At 41.5% G+C, this 20712-nt stretch overlaps 3 protein-coding genes across 4 annotated transcripts; 1 reads left to right on the top strand and 2 right to left on the bottom strand.

The window, feature by feature from the left end:
- Nucleotides 1-79: 79 nt before the first annotated feature.
- ccdc61 (coiled-coil domain containing 61) lies at nucleotides 80-7032 on the bottom strand. Of its 2 annotated transcripts, none has more exons than XM_014996856.2 (13): nucleotides 6822-7032; nucleotides 5534-5696; nucleotides 5365-5447; nucleotides 4125-4285; nucleotides 3882-4034; nucleotides 3188-3395; nucleotides 3008-3108; nucleotides 2685-2905; nucleotides 2297-2375; nucleotides 2007-2204; nucleotides 1900-1933; nucleotides 1650-1713; nucleotides 80-1171 (listed from the first exon to the last, which is right to left on the bottom strand). In XM_014996856.2, the coding sequence occupies exons 2-13, from the start codon at nucleotides 5679-5681 to the stop codon at nucleotides 1077-1079; spliced, it is 1545 nt and encodes a 514-aa protein (XP_014852342.2). In that variant the 5' UTR covers nucleotides 5682-5696; nucleotides 6822-7032; the 3' UTR covers nucleotides 80-1076. The 2 variants fall into 2 exon arrangements, with proteins under 2 accessions (XP_014852342.2, XP_087868651.1); XM_088012525.1 differs by having other exon boundaries at nucleotides 3026-3108; nucleotides 6822-7031.
- A 3072-nt stretch (nucleotides 7033-10104) lies between these two features.
- kcnk12l (potassium channel, subfamily K, member 12 like) lies at nucleotides 10105-13434 on the top strand. The gene is made up of 2 exons (XM_014996862.2): nucleotides 10105-10498; nucleotides 11114-13434. The coding sequence occupies exons 1-2, from the start codon at nucleotides 10105-10107 to the stop codon at nucleotides 12088-12090; spliced, it is 1371 nt and encodes a 456-aa protein (XP_014852348.2). The 3' UTR covers nucleotides 12091-13434.
- Nucleotides 13435-14585: 1151 nt separating this feature from the next.
- ppm1nb (protein phosphatase, Mg2+/Mn2+ dependent, 1Nb (putative)) lies at nucleotides 14586-20453 on the bottom strand. Its single transcript, XM_014996859.2, has 6 exons — nucleotides 19918-20453; nucleotides 19252-19823; nucleotides 17156-17273; nucleotides 14867-14981; nucleotides 14700-14763; nucleotides 14586-14603 (listed from the first exon to the last, which is right to left on the bottom strand). Exons 1-6 carry the CDS (start codon nucleotides 20321-20323, stop codon nucleotides 14586-14588), a joined length of 1293 nt encoding a protein of 430 aa, XP_014852345.2. The 5' UTR covers nucleotides 20324-20453.
- Between the last annotated feature and the right edge of the window lie 259 nt (nucleotides 20454-20712).

The following is a 20712-nucleotide window of genomic DNA, read 5'->3' on the forward strand; positions in this document are numbered from 1 at the left end:
GGTATTTAAAGTGAATTATTTTCGATGTGCTGCTTTTTTTATTTTAAACCCCAAGATGCCAAAAATCCCACTAACAGCCTTTCACTTAAACTGTGTTCATTTATTCCCGACAGAAATAAAGACCACCGAGACAAAATACAAGCATTTTTTTCCTCAGAGGTTGTATTTCTTATAATCTTTAGGAGATACAAAAGGCAAATAGGAAAAACAAAAATAACAGTAACAGTCAGTTTGCACACAATTTGGTTAAAAAAATTTGGCCATTTTGCGGTTTGTAAACAGCTTTAAGTCAGCCCAGGTTACTTTCCCACACAAGGTTTGGGTTTATCGAAATGGGACCAAAACAAGTAAAACTTCAATAATAATGCACATGTGGATCAGTTATAATGGTAAAATACACTGGGAACCTTCAGATTCAAACAAAAGAAAACAAAATAAAAAAAATAAAACTTTGGCAGGAATCACATTTTAACAGGTATGCTTTTGGCAGCATGCAAATCTGCTTTGACATTGCCCCTGGAATCTATCCCAGCATGCATTGGAGAGAAAGACCATGTTCAAAATGACAATAAAAACAATACAACAGATTTAGTCATCTCCAGAGATAATATGTAGAAATGTATATATTATGACGGCACACTGTGATGAGAGACATATGACCCATTTATCTTCCCTATTCTGTACTGAGGACGGATGAAGCATTGTAAACACAAAAAGACGCCTAACGCTGCACTTTTAATGTATCATAATAGTTAAAAAAAACAAACTCTAAATAAAATAATCATCAACCAAAACGCCTGCAAACATGCACAAGTTTGGCCAACTTTAAAACGACCTACAATTTCCACATAGAATCAGTCACATTTAAATTATTTAAGAATTTAGGACATTAAAAAAAAAATCACATAAAAACAGTCCAGTGACCTTCACAGTGATGGTTGTGGATACCTGCAGTAATGGCGATCAGCCTCCAGAGGGAGCTTTAGTCTCGCTAGAAACACAACCAGCTGTTGCTGTTTGATCCAGGATGTGTTCCTCCTCAGACTGCCTGGCTCACACGCGGCTCCCGCAGCCGTCTAGTGTCCCGTGTCCAGGTCCCTCATGTATTCCTGAAGCGCCTGCAGCCTCGCATCGATCTCTGACAGCTCAGCCCCAGTGTCTATGGAGCTCTCTGTGGTTTGGACATCGAATGATTACTACACAAATGGCATCAACCGAGACTTTATTAAGTGTTTTCCGGCCACATTGTGCTAAAATTTATATATCAAATATACGACTTAAGAGAAATTTTACTTCCTAATTTAACACCTTGAAATTGGGCCTCTGTCTCTTTAATTGGGCTAATCCTTTAGTATTGTTTTTACCAGTGTTTCAGTGAGAAGTAGCTGTTATGAGCTCAAATGATGAGCAGTTCAACCAGGTTTTTGCTAATTGCTGCTGGCTAGTCTGAAGGAGCAGAATGTTTTGCACAGCTGAATGGTTGCCATGGGAGATTCAATTATTTCTCAAACATGCATGAAAGAATCAAAGCAACTCCAGGTGTGTTTTCCAAGAGGGAATAACATTATAACATAAAGCTAAAAAAAAATGTCAATTTTCCATAATAGTGCCCCTTTCAAAAGAAAAAAAAAATGAATTAATGAAGTTACCTTTGTCTTTTATTCTGTGTGTTGGAGTGCTACTTAATGGCTTTCTGGTAAAAAGGCCTCGAGACTGAAACAGGAAATGGAAACAAGAAACCATTAATTTTACATGCAGAAGGGGGAAAAAGGCACAAATGGATTAATCATAAGTACTGTTTTTATAGCTCTGATGATTTTGTAACCTCATTTAATCCATTTTTTTCCTTTCTCAAACATAGTCCACATTTACCCACTCATTATCGAGTTAATTACTCACTATATTAGGTCCGTTGTATGTCTGTTTTCTTCCCCTGTAAAAAGAATGAAGGATTAAAATAGCTGAGACACTTTTCTGAAGACTCATTTCCAGTGCAGTGCCAGTACCTGAAAAGCGTTTTGGCCATTTCATCCATGTCTGCTAATGAGCTGTCAGAGGAGTTCCTGCTGCCTCGGCGCTCCAGCGACAGGCTCCTGCCTCTGCTTCCGGCCCGGACCGCCTGAGGATAAGCCTCCCTGGACCGGGAGCGGCCCCGCTCCGGGAGCACCGGGGAATTCAGGATTTCCCGTCGCACCTTCCGCTGTCTGGCGATAAAAAACAATAAATTAAAAATAATAAATTCACCTGCTGTACCGAATACAGAGTCAGTAAAAAGGGAAAATGTATGGGAACCAACTTTTTGAGTTCTGCCTCTCTCTGCCTGCGCTGCCTGTCCTGGATGTAGGCAGTCGGGTCAAAGCGAGGAACCCGAGACCCTGCGAGACACACGGTGACACAGTACAAGAGATTGGGGATGATTAATCTGACTGAAAAATAATTTATAAAGACATTCACATTATATATTTTCTTGTGCAAAAACAAAAACAAATGGAGTAGTTCTTCTAAATTCAGTTTAATTGTTGAGTGTTGCTTTGTCTCAAGGTACGTAATCCTTGCTCAATTTGCTGATTTAACTATGGATAACTGGCGCCAGGGTATCGATGATCTTGTTGCATTAATGCTGTGCTCCAGTTGTACTTGAAACAATATTTTTTCCATCACCTTAAATAATCAGCAGTACGTACTGGTGGGCGAAGGCGACGGCCTCAGCATGTGAGGACGTGGTCCCGATGAATCCGACCTTCTTTCCCTCTCCCCTGACCTCAGTCTTCTGTCCTCCAGCCGCTCTCTGGACCCGGAGCGGGCCCTGACCCCTCCGTATCCAGAGCTCCTCTCACGCGACAGCGACCGATAGACTTCCCCGTCGACTCGAGAGCTGACGCGACCCGAAACGGGCGTCACTCTGCTGCAGAACGTAAACACTCAGTGAATCCTCACGGGCTGAATGCTCCGTCCACAATGAAGGGAAATGAATGAATGAAAGAGAAGGAAAGTAAAGATATAGTACACGCTTAGATTGTCTAACCCTCGCCGTAGGAACGCCAGCTCACTGGTGAGACTCTTGACCCGCAGGCGGAGCGCACACTCTGAAGCTCTCAGCTCCTCCAACTGGAAAACAAAGGAGGAAGGTTAAAAACCAACGGAGAAACACAGTAAACATCAGCGATGTCACCCAGTGAACTTTCACCTGCTCCATTAGGAGTCGCTGTTCTTGGCACCTTTTGCTAGTGGAGCGTTGACTTTTGGCCCTCTCCTTGATGAGCTGCTCCTCCAGCGTCCGCACCACGTCTTTGACCCTCCAATCTCCTCTGCCCAGTCCAGAGCCACTCCCACTCATTTGCAGTCTCTCCAGAGCCTTGGCCATGGCTTCCTTTTCTTCTTTCACTGCAGCGAGCCTTAAGGGAAAACAGTGGTGTCAAAAAACAAAACAAAACAACATTACTGTTATTTTTTTGCTCATTTTAAGTACTCACAGAAAGCCATTTACTTGCTATACTTTTACAGAAACATTCTCCTTCTTAAAATTTTTTTATGCTTTCAATTACAGCATTAAACCTGCTGTATAATTACAATAATTTTGGCTGAAAACTAGCAAGTCAGTATCAGCTGATGTTTCTTTTTCCATCAGGATCGAACAGAATGCTCTTGTTGAACTACCAAGCATTAAAATTCTCACATCACAAAGTGTGATGAATAAATATTCACTTTATCTTGTCACCAAAACCAAAAATCTGATGTATTTTTTGGGGGAGTTAATGTGACAAAAATAAGTATTTAGAATAGAGGAGGAGGAGAATAAAAAATGTTTTAAAAAAAATACAATAAAAGATGAAAATCCTACACAGACTCCTGAATACAACAGAGAGATTAAAGCGACCTACTCTTGTCGAAGCCGGTGCATTTCCAGATCTGTAGACTTGCCGCCTCCATGGGAGGTGAGCGCGCTGATCTCAGCCCTGAGGGCTCGGATCTCCTTCTGCAGGCTAGCTGGGTCAGGCTTTCCCACATACGGCAATGGCAAAGGGTAGTGTATCCTACCGATACAACACAATTAAATGCAACGATTCAAAATTAAATCTAGGTCCAAGGGAGGACAGAACAACATTCCATACGGAGATCCAAACCTGTCAAACTCCACTGTGTAGATGAGGATGAGGTATCGCTTGGCGGTGAGAGCCGACTGCTGCTGGTGGCCACGAGGACGACTGACCACTCCCGCTTTTCTGTTACGCAGCAGCTCAAGGTCAGCATAGGTCAGGAGGTCAAGGGTGACAGAATCACTCGTCTGGAAGGAGAAACTGTAGTTAGATGGAGCCCGTTTCGTTTCATCATCTGATAAACACGCATCTCAAACACTGCTCAATCATTTCCTGTTATAAGCATGAACACGTTTAACTCCATATAGTCTGAAATAATTAATTTTATCTTATTTATTTTGCTTTTCAAAACATTCCAAAATGAAGTCTCAAATACTAATTTGAAAATGTCAAATTCAACAAAATTAAACGTAAGTCCTTAGTAGCTAAAATAAGCACAACTTCTCATGTAAGAAGGTAATAAAGTGTCTCCAACATGTCCCGCTGTGTGTGTTGAACAGCATTAGTCTGAGTGGTTGTTTGATGTGAATTTGCAACATCAGGCAACAATGTAGACAAGTAGCAGACACGCGTCTGTGGATGCTGTTGTTCATTTTGTAAAAATTGTTTTATATGTTGAGTAATATAAAACTGTTGTTTTATATAATTGTTTTTATTGTTATAATTGTTTTATATGTTGAGTAATTTGAACTGGATTTGTTCATCTGGTGGGATTCGAGTGCTTTTCTTCTACTATCGTCAGTGTGTTCATTTTTTTTCTGTTTGAAGCAGCTAACAAACAACGTTTGAAAAATCGGACGTGTAGAATCTCTGTCAGCTCGAGAGAGCAGAACATTTCTCATTCAACTGGAAACACTGAACTCCAGTGAACGACCCTCCTCATCGGCCAGCGTCGCCCCAAGCAAGCCTGTCTGTTTCTATTTTTCTACCATTACTACTCAAGCTCTAAACAGTTAGGATATATACATATATATATATTTAAAAAAAAATATATATATATATATATATATATATACACACTGCTCAAAAAAAATAAAGGGAACACTCAAATAACACATCCTAGATCTGAATGAATGAAATATTCTCATTGAATACTTTGTTCTGTACAAAGTTGAATGTGCTGACAACAAAATCACACAAAAATCATCAATGGAAATCAAATTTATTAACCAATGGAGGCCTGGATTTGGAGCCACACACAAAATTAAAGTGAAATGTTCCCTTTATTTTTTTGAGCAGTATATATTAAAAAAATACAGCACTGCACCTTCCTCACAGCAGATTCCAACATGCTGCAGAAAATAGGAAACTGTTTGAAGTTGCCAGTTTTGCGAGTGAGATCTTCAATGTCTAACGGAAGGAAAAAGAACAAAAATATAAACACAAAGCACAATCTGTGTCATAAATGACATGTGTTATTTAAATAAACCACTTACACGCAGGATCAAACTCCCCCCGCCACTGATCTGCTGTCACAGAGTCAGAGATTTCCACAATCAGCAAATTCTTATCCAGTTCGATCTTCACAGAAAACTCCACTCCTCGAAACACGATGTCCTCCATCAACTCGGAGCCGTCTTCCATCTCTCTGGACCTGCACTGGAGAGAATGATGCAAAATTGTCTTTAATCAACAAATACAAATTAATAGTGATTGATAAAACAGAACAGGAATTGGTTACTTTATCTGCCAGCTGCATTATAGTTTACACAAAAGGAGCTTCAAAGAGTATTTAGAGCATGACTATGAGCCTGATCACCATTAAAATATGTACTTTACTTTCCAAAAAAATCTCTGTAAAATGTATATACAACAGGCACAACCTGTTCGTTAAAGGGAAATTATTTTTTTCCCCCAGCTGGTACTGTACTTTAAATTTTAGGTAAATGTTAATTATACTTGTTAAAAGTTGGCAAATTGAACAAATTGTGTAAATCTCATCAGACATGCTCTGTTATAGGTTGCAATCACAGCCAAGCTTTTCTATATCTCTGATTTATATTTATCTGTAAAAAAATGATATAAGGGGTTTTGTACTGTGTATATCTATTAAGCTAATATTAACTAGGTAACAATTTCCTCTATTTATCCATCTATAAAATTTCCCAGTTTTCTATTCTGTTCTATTCAAAATCACCACATGGGGCAGTAGTGAGCAGAATCGATGTTTAAGACTTGACATTTTCATTTATCCTGTGAAAATAAAAATGAAAAATATGTATAAAACGTAAGGTACTCTTTTAACATCGGAAGTGATGATTTTAGGGAATAAGTTATTAACTACATCATCAATGTGGCGTACAGTCCTATTAGGATTATTGCGCTTCACTTCACTTTCTCTGGTCACAGCGAGTCTGTAAACATTTTTAATCGCAGTATTAAACTAAGTGAACTTGAAACATATAAAGACAATAACTTTGTTTTAACACAGGCTCTGGAAAGCTGATAATAAGCTGCTGATATGCAAATGTTTTCATCTTCAGCTTCTGACCAGCGGTCAGCTAGCGACTGTTACCGCGTCCGCTGCAGTCAAATTAACTGACCAACGTTAGCTAAGTGTAGCTAGCACGGACATCACTAAATAGTTAGGGCTAATTATTTAAATTTGCAATACATTTGGCTTGAAAATGGACGCATTTGGGTCGCGTAAACGTGTTCAGATTGAAAACACAGCAAACAAACAATTGTAGATTAACAGTACCTTGAGTTGCAGTGATTACTGACCGTGTCAAGCTGTCAAAGCATAGCTGTTGGGAAACCGTCGACAGGAGCTCGCTTACAGAGCTCAATGAAACCTGAAGGCAGTAAACTGGGATTGCTTTCAGGTCCCAAACAGGTTGTAATCCATCGGTGAACCACAGCGGACACCAGAGCGGTTCGACAACCGGGAACCGTTAAATTCTTCTTCGTCAGTGATGATCTACCTCTGCCTCCCGAGACTTGTTGTTCACCAAGCGCAATACTGACACCTAGAGGCACCGGAGAGACATTACCAAAACAAGACCACTTGGTAAGGAGATGCGCATGAGTCAGAAACAGGAACACAGTGAATACTAATTGTATTTTACTCAGTTACATTTACTTGAGCAATTATTTGAAATAAAAAAATATAAACTATACTTTGTACTTACAATTAGCTAATATTATGAAGAAGTAGAAGCATCTCTACTCAATTTCTAGACACTCTACCCACTGTGATTAGCTTAAACGAATAAAGAACAAGCTTGTTTTTATTACAAATGCACCAGACGAAAACATATAGTTTGTTCAAGTGAGATATCTTGTTTGTACACAAGCTTTGTTGTTTTTATGTTATTATCTGCTGAGCCTTTAGTGCCATCAGGAGGTCATCATAATTATACAGTAAATTGTATAACTCATCAATAGCAGTCCTTTAACCTATTCCTAAAATATGTGTACATTGCTTACTGTAAGTTTTAGTTTTGTAGGATTTATATTGAAATACCCAAACATAGGAAATAATACTATGTTCATGGCCTAACAGAACACATTTTTATTGTAAGAACAGAAAATGTGAGTGCAGAGAGAAGGATTCAAGCAGTGGAGGGAGAATATTTGTGCATTATGGCATTAAATCTTAGCACAGAAACAAAAACTTGAGATACAAGCATAACATTTATTTAAAACAAGACGTTATATGTGTCTGGACTCGACTTAGTGAAAAATACAGTCCTCATTTGAATGTAATGGCATTTAAAGTAAAAAGTCTGCTTGAACAGTTCCACAAAATTCTGTAGAAATGATGGCAAGCATTTGTGATGTCCTGTATTTCTGGAGCAGAGAATAATTTTTTGTAGGGATTGTTTTATTGAAAGACACCTGCAAAAATGTTGAAATGATCTTTGATGTTTCACCTAATCTAGTGTTTGCGATAATCACACCTACTCAAACTACCACTGAAACAGGACCAAACACCGTCTGCAGCCTCTGCAGCAGATGTCTGACCTCCCCACACACTGCCCACTGTCTTCCTTTGACCTGTAGGCTATTTCAGGAAACACAGACTTCCCCAATTATAACCTACAAATAGAACTTCTCTGAGTGGAGAGTTGTTTTACCAACACAAACATTTATTGATAGAAATACTTGAGGAATAAGGTCAATCGCCACAATGACATATGGCATACTAAACAACTTTAATCCAACTCGAGCATCTTCTACCATGTTTGCTGTGTCCTCTTAGTGGCTTGTGGAATACTGCAAACAGGACTTCTTATGGTATTTTTTTTGTGTGTGTGTTTTGCTATGATTTTTAGAAATGGGTTTCTTTTTAGAAATTTCAAACAGGGCCAGATTTGTGAGGTGCAGCTGAGAGTATGATCGATTTGATTTGTCACCTGAGCTGTAGCTCTCTGCAGCTCCTTCAGATCTGCCATCAGATTCTAGACTGCATGTCTGGTTAATGCTCTCCGTGGCTGATGCTCTCCATCGGCCACGTCATGGTAAGATTGCAGTTTTGCCATACACATTTTTTGAATGATGGATTGAACAGAGCTTTGTGAAATGGGAGATTGTTTGGTGCCTGTTTTAATCTTCCCCATATTTCTCTCTGACTTATCTGCTGTGTTCGTTAGTCGTCATGATGGCGTTTGTCCCTAATGTCCTACGGATCTTGGAGACACTGGGAAGTGTTGTTCCTTCTCTTAAAATGAAAAAAAAAACAAACTACATTGCAGTTGGAGATTTTAATATGTCAAAATGTGCATGCATACTATTAAAACAAAATATGATCAGTTTTCAAAACTTGCAAAAATGGGTGCAAACGCCTGCATGTTGCTTTGCTGGTTTGCTCAGTTAAACATCCCCACAAAAGAAAGAATATAATTGCATTATTTTCTTTTGCTGTGTAACTTTTTGAAAAATAGCACTAAGCAAAGACCAGTGGCTCTCTTCATATTGAGGCAGATGGGCAGTGTGTCTTCCACACCTGCCCAATGCTGTCATCAGTGGGCTGGCGGGGAGGGGAACCTGTGCCCTTACCTGCAGCACCAGACAAGATTAAAGGGATGAACAGACAGAAAACCTGATGCTCATGCTCAGTACATCCTCCCACACAGTCTGCAGAACAACAAAAAGCCACTTAGTGGCTCTACAAGCTGCATCATGATCCTAAAACCAGAGGCGGAAAATAATATTTCAACACTCTGATGTTATTAAAGTGATCTGCCAAACTTGTTTTCACACAGTGGTTTTAATAGTTTTAATTATTCCTGTTTAATTAGAAGAAAGCCATTTGTGTCTGGATAGCCGGCACAATCAAATGTCTTAATTAACAATTATATGAGTGTCGTTTTTTTTTAGTCCGGTTTGGCCAATCTGGGATTTGGTAAATGTGTAAAATCAAGAGAAGGACTTTAATAATGAAGAGAGAACTATATCACTCAGGGCGGGGTCAAAAGAAGATGGTTTTTATAGGAGATGATGATGTCACCATGTGACAGATGAAACATCAGACAGACACACACACACACACACACACACACACGCAGACAAACACACACAAAACTCAAGAGGCTTCTTGTCATTGTTCAGCACACACATGGAAGACGCGCACACTAACCAGCTGCGCTCTGGGGAGCGGACCCTCAGCATCCAGGTAGGATAAAAACAGGTTTTATACTTTATTTGTTTAACAATCTTTGACATGCATGTAAAATGTTATGATTTTGTAAACGTTTTTTTTTTCTTTAAGTGTTAATTTTCCACTCTTATAATCCTTATGAAGTTCTAATTCAGTCAAAGTCAGTCATGTTTTCACTTTGATTTATTTAGACATGGCAAAGATTAATCTAAATCATCTAAAAGTTTTACATTTGCAACAGCCACTGATTGATCTGCATCTTTTTTTGTGTGTTGTTCCAGATTTTCCACAATGAAATAATCAAAGCAGCCCTCAGCACATTGATCCTTTTCAACTGGCTTTCCTTGCAAAAATGCAAGTAAACCGTGTTTGACTTGGGGGGCCCTGGCGGAGGGGTGGAGGTGCATGCTTCTGCAGTGGCGTCTCTGTGCGTCGGCTGTGCTCATGGCTCAGAGGAGGGCTGCAGGTGGCTGCTGCTGCTGCTGCTGCTCCCGGGCTCCCCTGAATGAAGACAACGCTCGCTTCTGCCTGCTGGCCGGCCTCATCCTTCTCTACTTGCTGTGCGGAGCAGCTATCTTCTCGGCTTTGGAGTACCCGTTTGAGATCCGCGCCCGGCTTCTCTGGAAGCAGCAGCTGGAGAACTTCACGAGGCGGTACAGGGTCAACCTGGGCGCCCTGCACACCCTGCTGCGGCAGTATGAGCAGGCGAACGGAGCGGGGATCAGAGTGGACGAGTTGAGGCCACGCTGGGACTTTTCTGGAGCTTTTTACTTTGTGGGCACTGTGGTCTCTACTATTGGTAATGTAGCTTTTATACACTTTAATTTCTCTTAGATCTTCGGTAACTGAGTCAATAATTGTAAAGATACTGCCACCGCTGACTTTACCTGAGTAATGTTTGAAGAGGGTGCTGGGGTTTTCTTCAAATCTAACAAAATTGGTGTCAAGCTTTTGTGTAGCAAAAAATGTTGTAAGTAAAAATGACATTTGATGAGGTCATTAAAGGTCAGCCGGCCCATCTATGTTTACAAAATCAAACAGGGTATGATATCAGTCTACTGTGCTACAGTTGTGCTGGTTTGTGCAGTAAAAAGATTAGAATAATAAAAACGTTCTAGAGGTCAAAAGAGATAAACGTAACCACACAAAATGGATATAGATTCCTTGTGCTACGTTTGTGCTGCTTTGTGCAATTTAAATGTTTGTAGCACAGTTGATTGATACCATATTTAGTTTGATTTTGTAAATGTGGTGGACTGGTCGACCTTTGATGACCTCTGGGAACATTTTCGTAAAACGATCACGGCGCAAGCAAATATTTTTGGCTGCTCAAACTTTTCACAACAATTTAGTTTGATATAAAAAAATAAAAACTTCACTCAGTTTTTTTTAACACTCATTTTGTCCTTTCCAGGTTTTGGCATGACCACACCGGCGACCATCGCCGGAAAGATATTCCTCATCTTCTATGGCCTCATTGGCTGTGCAGCCACCATCCTCTTCTTCAACCTCTTCCTCGAAAGGATCATCACCATGTTGGCATACATCATGCGCTGGTGTCATGAACGGCGGCTGAGGTGCGGAGGAGCGGGCGTGGCGTCGAGCAGAGAGGAGTCATCTGGTGAAGAGGACAGCCTGGAAGGCTGGAAACCGTCGGTCTATTACGTGATGCTGATTCTGGGACTGGCGTCTGTTGTGATCGCCTGCAGCGCCTCCACCCTGTACAGCACCATGGAGAACTGGAGCTACGTCGACTCCCTCTACTTCTGCTTTGTTGCATTCAGCACCATCGGCTTTGGGGACCTGGTGAGCAGTCAGAGGGAGCGCTATGAATCCCAAGGGGCCTACCGGCTCGGAAACTGCCTTTTCATCCTAATGGGAGTGTGCTGCATCTACTCGCTGTTCAATGTCATTTCTATCATTATCAAGCAAACTCTCAACTGGATCCTGGGGAAGCTGGCCTGCTCTGGGCAACGCAAGCTCTGTTCCTGCCCCTGCCTCCGAGGTAAAAAGCAAAGCCAGAGGGGTCCGGCGGCACGCCTCAGACTCAAGCGAGTGAAACGCAACGCTGTGCAGCCTGTTTCCGCCCAGTTCCCCATGGGAAGGCAGCGCTACACGGACGGCTCTGTGGAAAGTGTGTGTGACAGCGAGACAGACGCTGGCCCGGGGGCGGAAGTGCATCTGGGCCGTCGTCTGTCCGGAGAGATGATCTCTGTCAATGAGTTCATGGTGTCCAATAAGGTGTCTCTGGCGCTGCTGCAAAAGCAGCTGAGTGAAACTGCTCACCAAGGGCCCCGGCAGAGCTACGGGCACCAGAACGGGTTTTCCGGAGGGGTGGGGGCCTTGGGAATCATGAACAACCGCCTGCAGGAAACCAGTGTGGATAGATAGCGTCATTGCTTTGGGCTCTCTAGAAAACCATTAGCTTTGTCCGATCTGCAACCAAATCATGTGAATTTTGACTGTTTTTGCCCCGAGTGCAGTAGATTAGTTCAGTTGAGAGAACAGCGGACTTTCATAGTGAACTCTGCAATGCAAGTAAGTGATGATTTTATTCGGCGAGGCGAGAAAAAAAAGGAGAAATTTTTAGCTTAAAAAAGACTTGTGAAGAGGGGCCCGAAGTCCTCAAGTGACTGACTCATACCAAAGCAATCAGGCGAAAGAAGCCGTGGAGGACCACTTAAAGGAGGCTGCTGATTTGAAGAACGCTGCACATGTTGCTGGACCTCACAGAACAGAGAGGGTTCTATCGGATCACAGTAGTTAATAACGTGCAAACGCAATATCTACCATCGCTTCTTAGTTATCCATTTCAAACGTAAAGTAATTCAAGTGTGACCTGTATTTAAAAATAGCTCCAGCAGAACTATAGAAAGGCTAGCAAACAGCAGAAAGGAGACATTTTAATTTGTCCATTGCTCACAAAGCACCCATCTTAGAAGTCATTTAAATTCATAGTCATCTTGAAGAAGATCCAGGGTTTTGAGCAGAGAACATCTAATCAAATGTGGCTCGCAAAGGACACTCCTGTGTCAATAAGTGCCACATAAGTAGTCACGCCATCATATAAACACAGAGAGAAAAGCTTAAGCGATCCGCAGCGAACTCTTAAGAGATCCTTTACTATGCAAGGAAAGAAGCATCCATCTATGGCACGTAGCGTTGATGTGGCGTGTTTTTAACAGACATTTTATTTTAACAGTTCAAAGTCTTTTTCTTAGATTTTTGTTTCGATAAAGAAACATTTTTAGTAAGTTTGGGAGTTTTATTTTATTGTTGTGAGACAGAATCCGGAAAAATAATTGTAAATAAATGTTAAAAATCTACCATTTGTCAATCAAAGAAGTGTCAAATCTCCACGAAAACAGATTTTAGTACTTGTCGGATTGTTTCTTTTTTTTTGACAAGTGTTGCAGGAAGACTTTTTCTGTTGCTGCTCACTGAGTTTGCACACATCTCAGGAGGGAGTTTAGCTCACTCCTCATTAAACTAGCTTTAAATCTTTTATTTCTCTTTGCCGCTGCTTGGTGACTTAAAGCTTCAGCTCCCTGCGCACATTTTCTGTTGGACTCCGGTCCAAACACTTATTGTGTTTCTTCTTCAACCACTTTTTGTGTCCTTGTAGATATGTTGTATGATATGTTCAAAATGTGGAAGACAGAATTCCAGCATCAAATATTTATTTGAATACAAATGCAAATACGTTTTAACATTAATGCAATTTGTTTTTCCCAGCTATTATTTTTGTCCGTTATTCTGTCTCACAAAAATGAAACGACCTTAAAAGTGAAGATTGCTTATTTCCCACAGGTGAAAAAAAATGCACAAAATCAACAGGAAAACAAAAAGTGAGTCATATGTTCTTTATTCAGATTAAAATCTTTACTCTCATCATTTAATGTTTAAACACAGAAAATGATAAACAAACGTAACAGGATGATACAGAACGATGTAGATAAAAGAACCAATACGGAAACTGACCCGTTCTGTTGTTTGTTGCTGATGTTTTATCTACCATATGAGAGAAGAATAAGGCAGCACAGGACATGATCAGTTCACTGAAAAAATACATTTCACAGACAATTTCAAAATCTTTAGAAAGTTGGTAAATGCATGAACATGGCCATGTAGAAATTTGAGTTGTCATTAAATTCAGATTTAGGCCATTGTCTGGATATGTTCTGGCTAAACTTCCTGATAAGCAAATGTTTTTTTCTGCAGTAACAATAAAAATACAGACATTATTATTAACCACTTTAGAAAGAAAAAAATTATCTTCTGGTTTGTGAAATGTATTTTTTTCCTTTATGTATGTATAATAAAATATTTGTAATTATTTACTTATCACCAGCAATAAGAAACATAAATGAGTTCCCTGACCCCCTTTTATTACTATTTCCTGTAGGAACAAATGGCCATTTGCATGCTCACTAGCGTTGACAATTAACTGTTCAATTCCAAACATGTTTACTTTAAAATTTTCTTTAAAATACGTCATGTGTATCAAATAGTCCTGTTTTATTTATCCGATGAAAATGTACAGTGTCACAGTTGCTTTTAATCCGGTTGTACTGATCTGTCCTTTGAATTGATTAGCTGTGCTGTGTGTTCACTGAATTAGAGGCATAGGTTCATTCCTTGCTCTGTGTCCGAGTACGTTTTACAAAATATCCGTCTGGTACAAATATAAAGTTTTAGGCTTTATTAGATCTCTTTGTGCATTGCATTTGTTTTAACAAGATGCCGCCTGCGAGCATGATGTAAACAAACACCTTTGTCAGGTCACGTGAATCCCCCTTATGGTCAGAGTGCACACATGAGGAAACAGTTTAATATTCACATTTTATTACAGTCCCTCTGAGTCAGAGAGTATCCACTTCAGGGTCTCATGAACTTCCCAGAGCCTGTTAAGACAAGTAATGTTGAAAACAGAGGCATATTTTGCATATTAAAATAAAATAGATGGATTTCAGTGAGAAAACGGTTTAGTGTGGACTCACATTTGGTACTGCAGGGTTGTGTGTCTCTCTTTGATGATAGTAAGCAGAGATAATACAGTTTCTCCTGTAACACACAAACATGACATGTTTTTTTTTTGTAACCAGTGTATAAGTGTAGCTTTGATTTTACATGTAGACACTTTAGGTTACATTTTGGGCTGCCTTACTTGCTCTGTATGCCTCCACCTGGAGGTAAGCCAGGAATGACGGTGGACGCCAGGACTGTGAGGACAGACAGCAGGTCAGGCTCCTCCCCGGAGGCAGACAACTCGTCATAGATTTCTGTCAGACATCAGGACACAGAAACACTCGCGTGAGCACTTTCAGCAAACGCCTCCATACTTTGTGCACTTTCACTTTTGAAGTAAACTGCTTTGTTCTGTAGTTCTGTTGGTACTACAGAACTACATCACAATTAAAGAGATGTGGTGCGTTCAAATCACACCATCTCTTTAATTTCTTATGTTTGGTTGTCTTCTCACTATTCTTATTAGCACTTTTTATTTGAAGTACTCTGCCAGGTAAGTCGCCGAACTCTATGAAAAACAATTAATGTTGTACGTTTGTTGGAGAGTATGATGGTTGGCTTTCCTTTTAATAGGCCTTTTGGGGTATTTCTGAATGCCTATAGCCCTGCCCTCCTCTTTTAGTGTGGCATTTCCTTAAAATTGTATTTATGCTCCTTTAGTTTGCTTGTTGCGAATCACCTTTTGTATTGGGCAGCATTTTAATGAATTGCAATTCAACATTATTGTTATCTTGTATCTGCTTTTTCATTTTATTATACCATTTCTTGTGTTTATTTTTTATGTTATTTCTATTGGAAAAAATAGTAGGCCGAGCTGTCAACCGGTGGAACAACTTCGAGGAGGTGAATAAGGGTGCGTTCACACTGCAGCCTGAAGTGACCCAATTCCGATTTTTTGACGTAATGCGACCTGTATCCGATCTTTTCATGGCAGTGTGAACAGCACAGGTCGGATTCTATTTCGAATGCGACCCATATCCGACACGTATCCGATTCAAATGCGACCTAACGTCCAGGCGGCATTCATCCGAACTGAACGTCACTGATTCTCAACAAATCTCAGTATTCTGCATCCTGATACGCGCAACCGGGAAGAAAAACAACAACAATGACGGACTATATGAGGATTAAGTTGTTAATATGCTGCTCCGGCCGGACAACAACTTCAAATGTGTAAGCTAAGCTCCACCGTTAGCTTCCATGTTTACTTCCGCAAACACTGAGCACTTCTTCTTTTTATGGCGGTTGACAGAACATTGAGAACACTGACGCTATTGCGCCCTCTAGTGAGCATGCGGGACACTTTCAGGTCCTTTGCCCATTACTGGCAGTGTGAACGGCCCTGGCAAAAAAATCGGAATTGCCAAAAAATCGGAATTGGGTCACTTCAGGCTGCAGTGTGAACGCACCCTAATTTCCATCAGTGCTGTTTGCATTGTCTAGCATTACATTAAGTTATTAGATCATCCCTGGAACACACGAATAGCACATGTTGATTCCATAGCAGTGGATCTACATGTATTGTTAAACTTTTAAATGGATAGATATTTTTAAACATAGTGTGGAGATAATCAAAAGCAACAATGTAAAGGTCCACCTTATGAATGCCTATGATAATTTTTGTGCTCAAAAACACAAAAAGTTACTTATCCCCCTTAGGCCAAACCAGCAGCAAAGGTCTGTCTCTTCTTCATTTGAAATTTGATGCCATTATATTGGTCTTTAGCATCACATGCTGGCATGGCACATGTATTACAACATTGTTTGACAAGAACTTCACAGATTGTGCGACATAAATGTAGATTTTTTTTTATTTTTTATTTTTATTTTTTTCAAAACAGGTGAAAAAAACCTTCACGTCAAAAATATTCAGTCTACTGTAAAAGCGGCATCTGAGTTGTGATTCCTATGCCATTTAATTTTTCGTCATGTCAAAGAAATGCGTTAGCCTCTCCAGAGCTGTCCACACTAAAAACACATAAAATGTCTCTAATTTACAGTAAAAGAAGCTGGTTACCATAGAATTTTACCGTATTCTACGGACTTCAGCGTAAAATTCTAGCAACCACAGCTGTTGGTATGTTACCGAAAGTTAGAAACGCTTTATTTTTTTAAACAGTGCATGTTACATACTCAACAGCTTTAATTATCCAAAGCTTCCTGCTCCACTGAAACAGGAGGCAGCTGTACAATACAATCAAGGAGTTGTGACAAAGGTAAGGTCTTCTTAACTCTGCATCATAATCAATGTGGCACATAATTGCCAATACACAATTTTATCTATGTTTGGGTTTATAAATGTAGATATTGTAGTTGTAGTAGGAAGGTTTGAGAAAACCATGGGTTTAAATTTGAACAAGCACATTAATTAAAGTTAAAAAACAGAGTAAGCCACTCTTGCATTATAAAGTTTACTCCCCCAACAAACCTGCCACTTTGGATTCCAGCAGGTCCTCCAGCTCGGCCTCCTGGTGTAATGCTTCTGCTGACAGCTGGGGGGCGCCCGGGAAGCAGAGCAAGATGATGCTGATGTTGTCCAAGCTGCCCTGTGAAGCAGAGCAAAGCAGCGTCAGCACGGGGCGGGTAATGATGGCTGACCTCACAAATGTCAGCACACAGGACGCTCTCTCGTCCTGCGTGAGTCACTTTAGAGATGGGTGAGTTTCACCTCTGTCACACGGATGGAGTGAAGCAGGAAAATGTAAACCGAGCATGGCATTTTTGAGGTTGTGCTGCACATCCAAACTGAAGCTGTGTTACATAACTGAGACATGATGTCCCGACAGCAGGGTGCATCATGGGAGTAAGAATGTGTGTTTATTTGTGAGAATATCTTTCTACAAAGGATCAAATCTTGTATACCTAAAGATTTTCAGGATGTAATCAGTGATAGTTTCTGAAATGGATCCATTTGACTGGGGATCCAGCAGAAATCAATGTAACATCTTCGGACACTCCTGCAGTCTATTTAGAAGCGATGAGTGGACTATTGTACCACGAAGAGCAGCTGCAGCGTAAATGAACTGGAAGCTTTAGTAGAGATCAGCGCTGGATTTTCAGGCAGTATCATGGCTTTCCAAACCAGAGATTCTCAGTAGTGTCCACAAGAATGCAACAACACAAATAGGTATATTTCTATTAACTTGTATAAATAAAACCAATCAGGTTGCTCACACAGCAACACTCTGCAATGTGGACGTTGTTGCTCAGTGAAGAAAACTCAGTTGGACAGCTGCTGTCAGAGTCACTGGAGTGTTTAAATTAAATCAGAGGAGGCACATAGATATTAAAAACTATTGGCATGCCTGGGATTTAATGAAGACACAAGAGAGTGAGGGAGAGAGCAAGACTTTAGGCAGGAAGGTTGAGCAGAGCACACACAGTGTGAAGTTGCCTCTCCTCTTAACGCTAATAATTAACCAATGAAATCATGGTCAGAAAAAAAAATTGAATGTCATTGCTTCATCATCAGATATTGGAGGACTTAATGAGAAAATTGGAACTGGCCCAAAACACAAAACTCTGATAATTGCATTATGTGTCTTTGTAAGCATCCATCTTCTAATTGCTTGTCTGAAAAAGACAGTATTATCTATTTTCCAGGCATAATAGTACCATTTTAAACCACAATCAAGTAACTACGCTATCTTCAGTTGTTATAAAATGCTTTACATATCAAACATGACTTAAAAGAAATTTGACTTTGCCTTGACAATAGGCCTCTGTCTCTTTAAGAAACTCCTGCTCTCTCCGACGCTCCACTTTAAGCATGTTGTCATAGCGACATTCCTCTATAAACATTTAACATTGTTCTTAGGAACATTTCACTGAGAAGTAGGTTGTATAATGAGCGCAGCAGATGTGCAGTTCCACCAGGTGTTTGCTAATTGCTGCTGCTGCTAGTCTGAAGGAGCTGAGTGGAGGAGGCACTTGTGAGAATGGCTGCCATGAGAGATTCAAGGATTTCTCAACATGCATGGAAGAATGAAGGCAACACTCCAGGTGTGTTTTGATAAGGGAATGACATTATAACACTATATTAAGCTTAAAAAGGTTGATTTTTAAACCTAATCTTTTACTGAGTTTGCAAAACTATTTCTATATATTCAAGTATTTTTGATTAGTTTTGTTTGTATTTTTTTTACCTGTGTTTTTCAAATTGCATTACATTTCTTAAAAACACAATCTTAATGCCCTTTGCACAGTGACATTTGATTTTATTTCAGGAAAAATCAAATCCAAGATGTTTAAGTTCCTGCTGAGCCAACTAGCCTGTCAAATTAAAATCTGTCAACTTGTTAAACAGTTATTGATTATTTTAAACATGACACAGTCTGAACATCGACTGACAATGTTGCTCTAAGCTGAACTTAGAACCTTTAGATCAGGGATAAAATCTACAGAATAACGTAACTTTACATGAACCTCTTGTTTTGGTTTGTGCTGTAACTAAAAGTCTCTGTTGCTCTCATCACAGTAGGACCATGCTAAACCTGAAGCAACATGCACAGATGTCACTCTGACCTTGTACAGACAGAGGTCGATGACTTGAGTGCAGACATCCCTCAGGTCAGTGCAGACCTGCAGCCGGTTGTGGACGAAAGCGCAGAGCTCTTCGTTGCTGATGGTGTCCCACACGCCGTCGCAGGCCAGCACCAGGAACTCGTCCATGGGCGAGCGCTCCACCACACACACCTCTGGCTCTGGCGAGACCATCTGCTGGCTGGGGGTCCGGTTTTCTGCCCCTTTGTAGCTGAAGTCCCCCAAAGCTCGGGACACAGCCAGGGAACCGTTGATCCTCTGAAGGGACACCGACCCGCCGGCGCTTTCGATGCGCTCCTTCTCCAGAGGGCTGTACGGTTTGTGGTCCTCGGTGGAGAAACACACCTGCCCCGACCGGCACAGCACGGCCCTGGAGTCGCCACAGTTGCCGAAGTAGATGTAGTATGGGGAGAGGAGGGTGGACACCACGGTGGTGCCGCCTCTCTCCCAGCCTTCTCGCCGGGCCACAGAGTGCAGGTGTTTGTCTGTCTGCATGAAGCCCTCTATGATGGCCCCCTTCACCTTTTCAGGGTTGTCCTCAGGTCCGACCCCACCTGTACGCACAAATGGGTGTAAACTGAGACTGAAAAAAAAAAACAACCAAAACAGTACAAGCCTTCATCGCATGTTCAGTGTGAAATCTCTTACCTATGCCCATGATGTGCCCCAGAAGGTGCTGGGAGCAGTACTGGGCCACCGTGCTGCCAGCGTGGCCGTCGAACACGGCAAAGAAGCTCCACTCGGCGAGCTCTCCTCCCAGCTGCGGCACGCAGTTGTGGAAGTCCTCCATATTGGCCCTCCAGCCCTGCATGCTCCCCAGGGCGTAGGTGAGGCCCCAGCGGGCGCAGCCCTCCTCGGTCAGCTTGTCCAACACCGGCCGGTCCAGGTATGGGCTGGGGATCACCTCCTCCTTCTCCCCCTCCCCCCTCTGCTCCCCGTCTGACGCCCCCCCACGGCCCCCTTTGAAGAAAGAGCTGACCCTCTTCTCTGTTTCTTTGACCAGCTGCCGCACGAATGCAGGCATCTCCACGTTGCCCTTCCTGGCCGTCCTCATGGCTCCTATGCGCAGCTGGTGAGGGTGTGATCTTCGCTTGTCCCGGCTCTGGTGCTTGTGGATGGGACGCAGGGCCGGGATTCGGGCCTGACTCTGGGCCTGTGCAGTGTCTGCGTAGCCCTGCTGCTCCAGGGCTCAGAGCATGGCTGCCTCAGCTGATGGATGCTCTGCTCCCCTCCCTCTCGCTGCTCATCTCCTTTCGTCTTCCCCTCTGGAGACCTCACTGATCAGCGCACTCTCCTCCCCTCATCCTTCCTCTCTCTTCTTTGTTTTTTGGTGTCTTCTCTGTGTGACTGTGATTTCACCTTCTCCCTCGCTTTTTCATAGCTCTACCCTCTTTCTCCAGCTCTCCCCCCCGGCCTTGTTATTTTCCCTGCCTCCGCTGTGAT

This window comes from Poecilia mexicana, unplaced genomic scaffold, assembly GCF_051168715.1.
Source record: "Poecilia mexicana isolate PSO_F unplaced genomic scaffold, ASM5116871v1 scaffold_14, whole genome shotgun sequence".
Lineage (NCBI taxonomy): Eukaryota > Metazoa > Chordata > Actinopteri > Cyprinodontiformes > Poeciliidae > Poecilia > Poecilia mexicana.

What these genes read in the sequence shown, in the direction of transcription:
- ccdc61 (XM_014996856.2), bottom strand. Translation starts at nt 5,681, where the DNA reads ATGGAAGACGGCTCCGAGTTGATGGAGGACATCGTGTTTCGAGGAGTG. An exon ending in GGGGGAGTTTGATCCTGCGT is followed by an intron (nt 5,448 to 5,533) that starts GTAAGTGGTTTA and finishes TCCTTCCGTTAG; the next exon opens with ACATTGAAGATCTCACTCGC. An exon ending in ATGCACCGGCTTCGACAAGA is followed by an intron (nt 3,396 to 3,881) that starts GTAGGTCGCTTT and finishes TTTTCCCTTAAG; the next exon opens with GCTCGCTGCAGTGAAAGAAG.
- kcnk12l (XM_014996862.2), top strand. Translation starts at nt 10,105, where the DNA reads ATGCTTCTGCAGTGGCGTCTCTGTGCGTCGGCTGTGCTCATGGCTCAG. An exon ending in CACTGTGGTCTCTACTATTG is followed by an intron (nt 10,499 to 11,113) that starts GTAATGTAGCTT and finishes TGTCCTTTCCAG; the next exon opens with GTTTTGGCATGACCACACCG.
- ppm1nb (XM_014996859.2), bottom strand. Translation starts at nt 20,323, where the DNA reads ATGAGGACGGCCAGGAAGGGCAACGTGGAGATGCCTGCATTCGTGCGG. An exon ending in TCGACCTCTGTCTGTACAAG is followed by an intron (nt 17,274 to 19,251) that starts GTCAGAGTGACA and finishes TCTGCTTCACAG; the next exon opens with GGCAGCTTGGACAACATCAG. An exon ending in GCTGGAATCCAAAGTGGCAG is followed by an intron (nt 14,982 to 17,155) that starts GTTTGTTGGGGG and finishes GATGTCTGACAG; the next exon opens with AAATCTATGACGAGTTGTCT.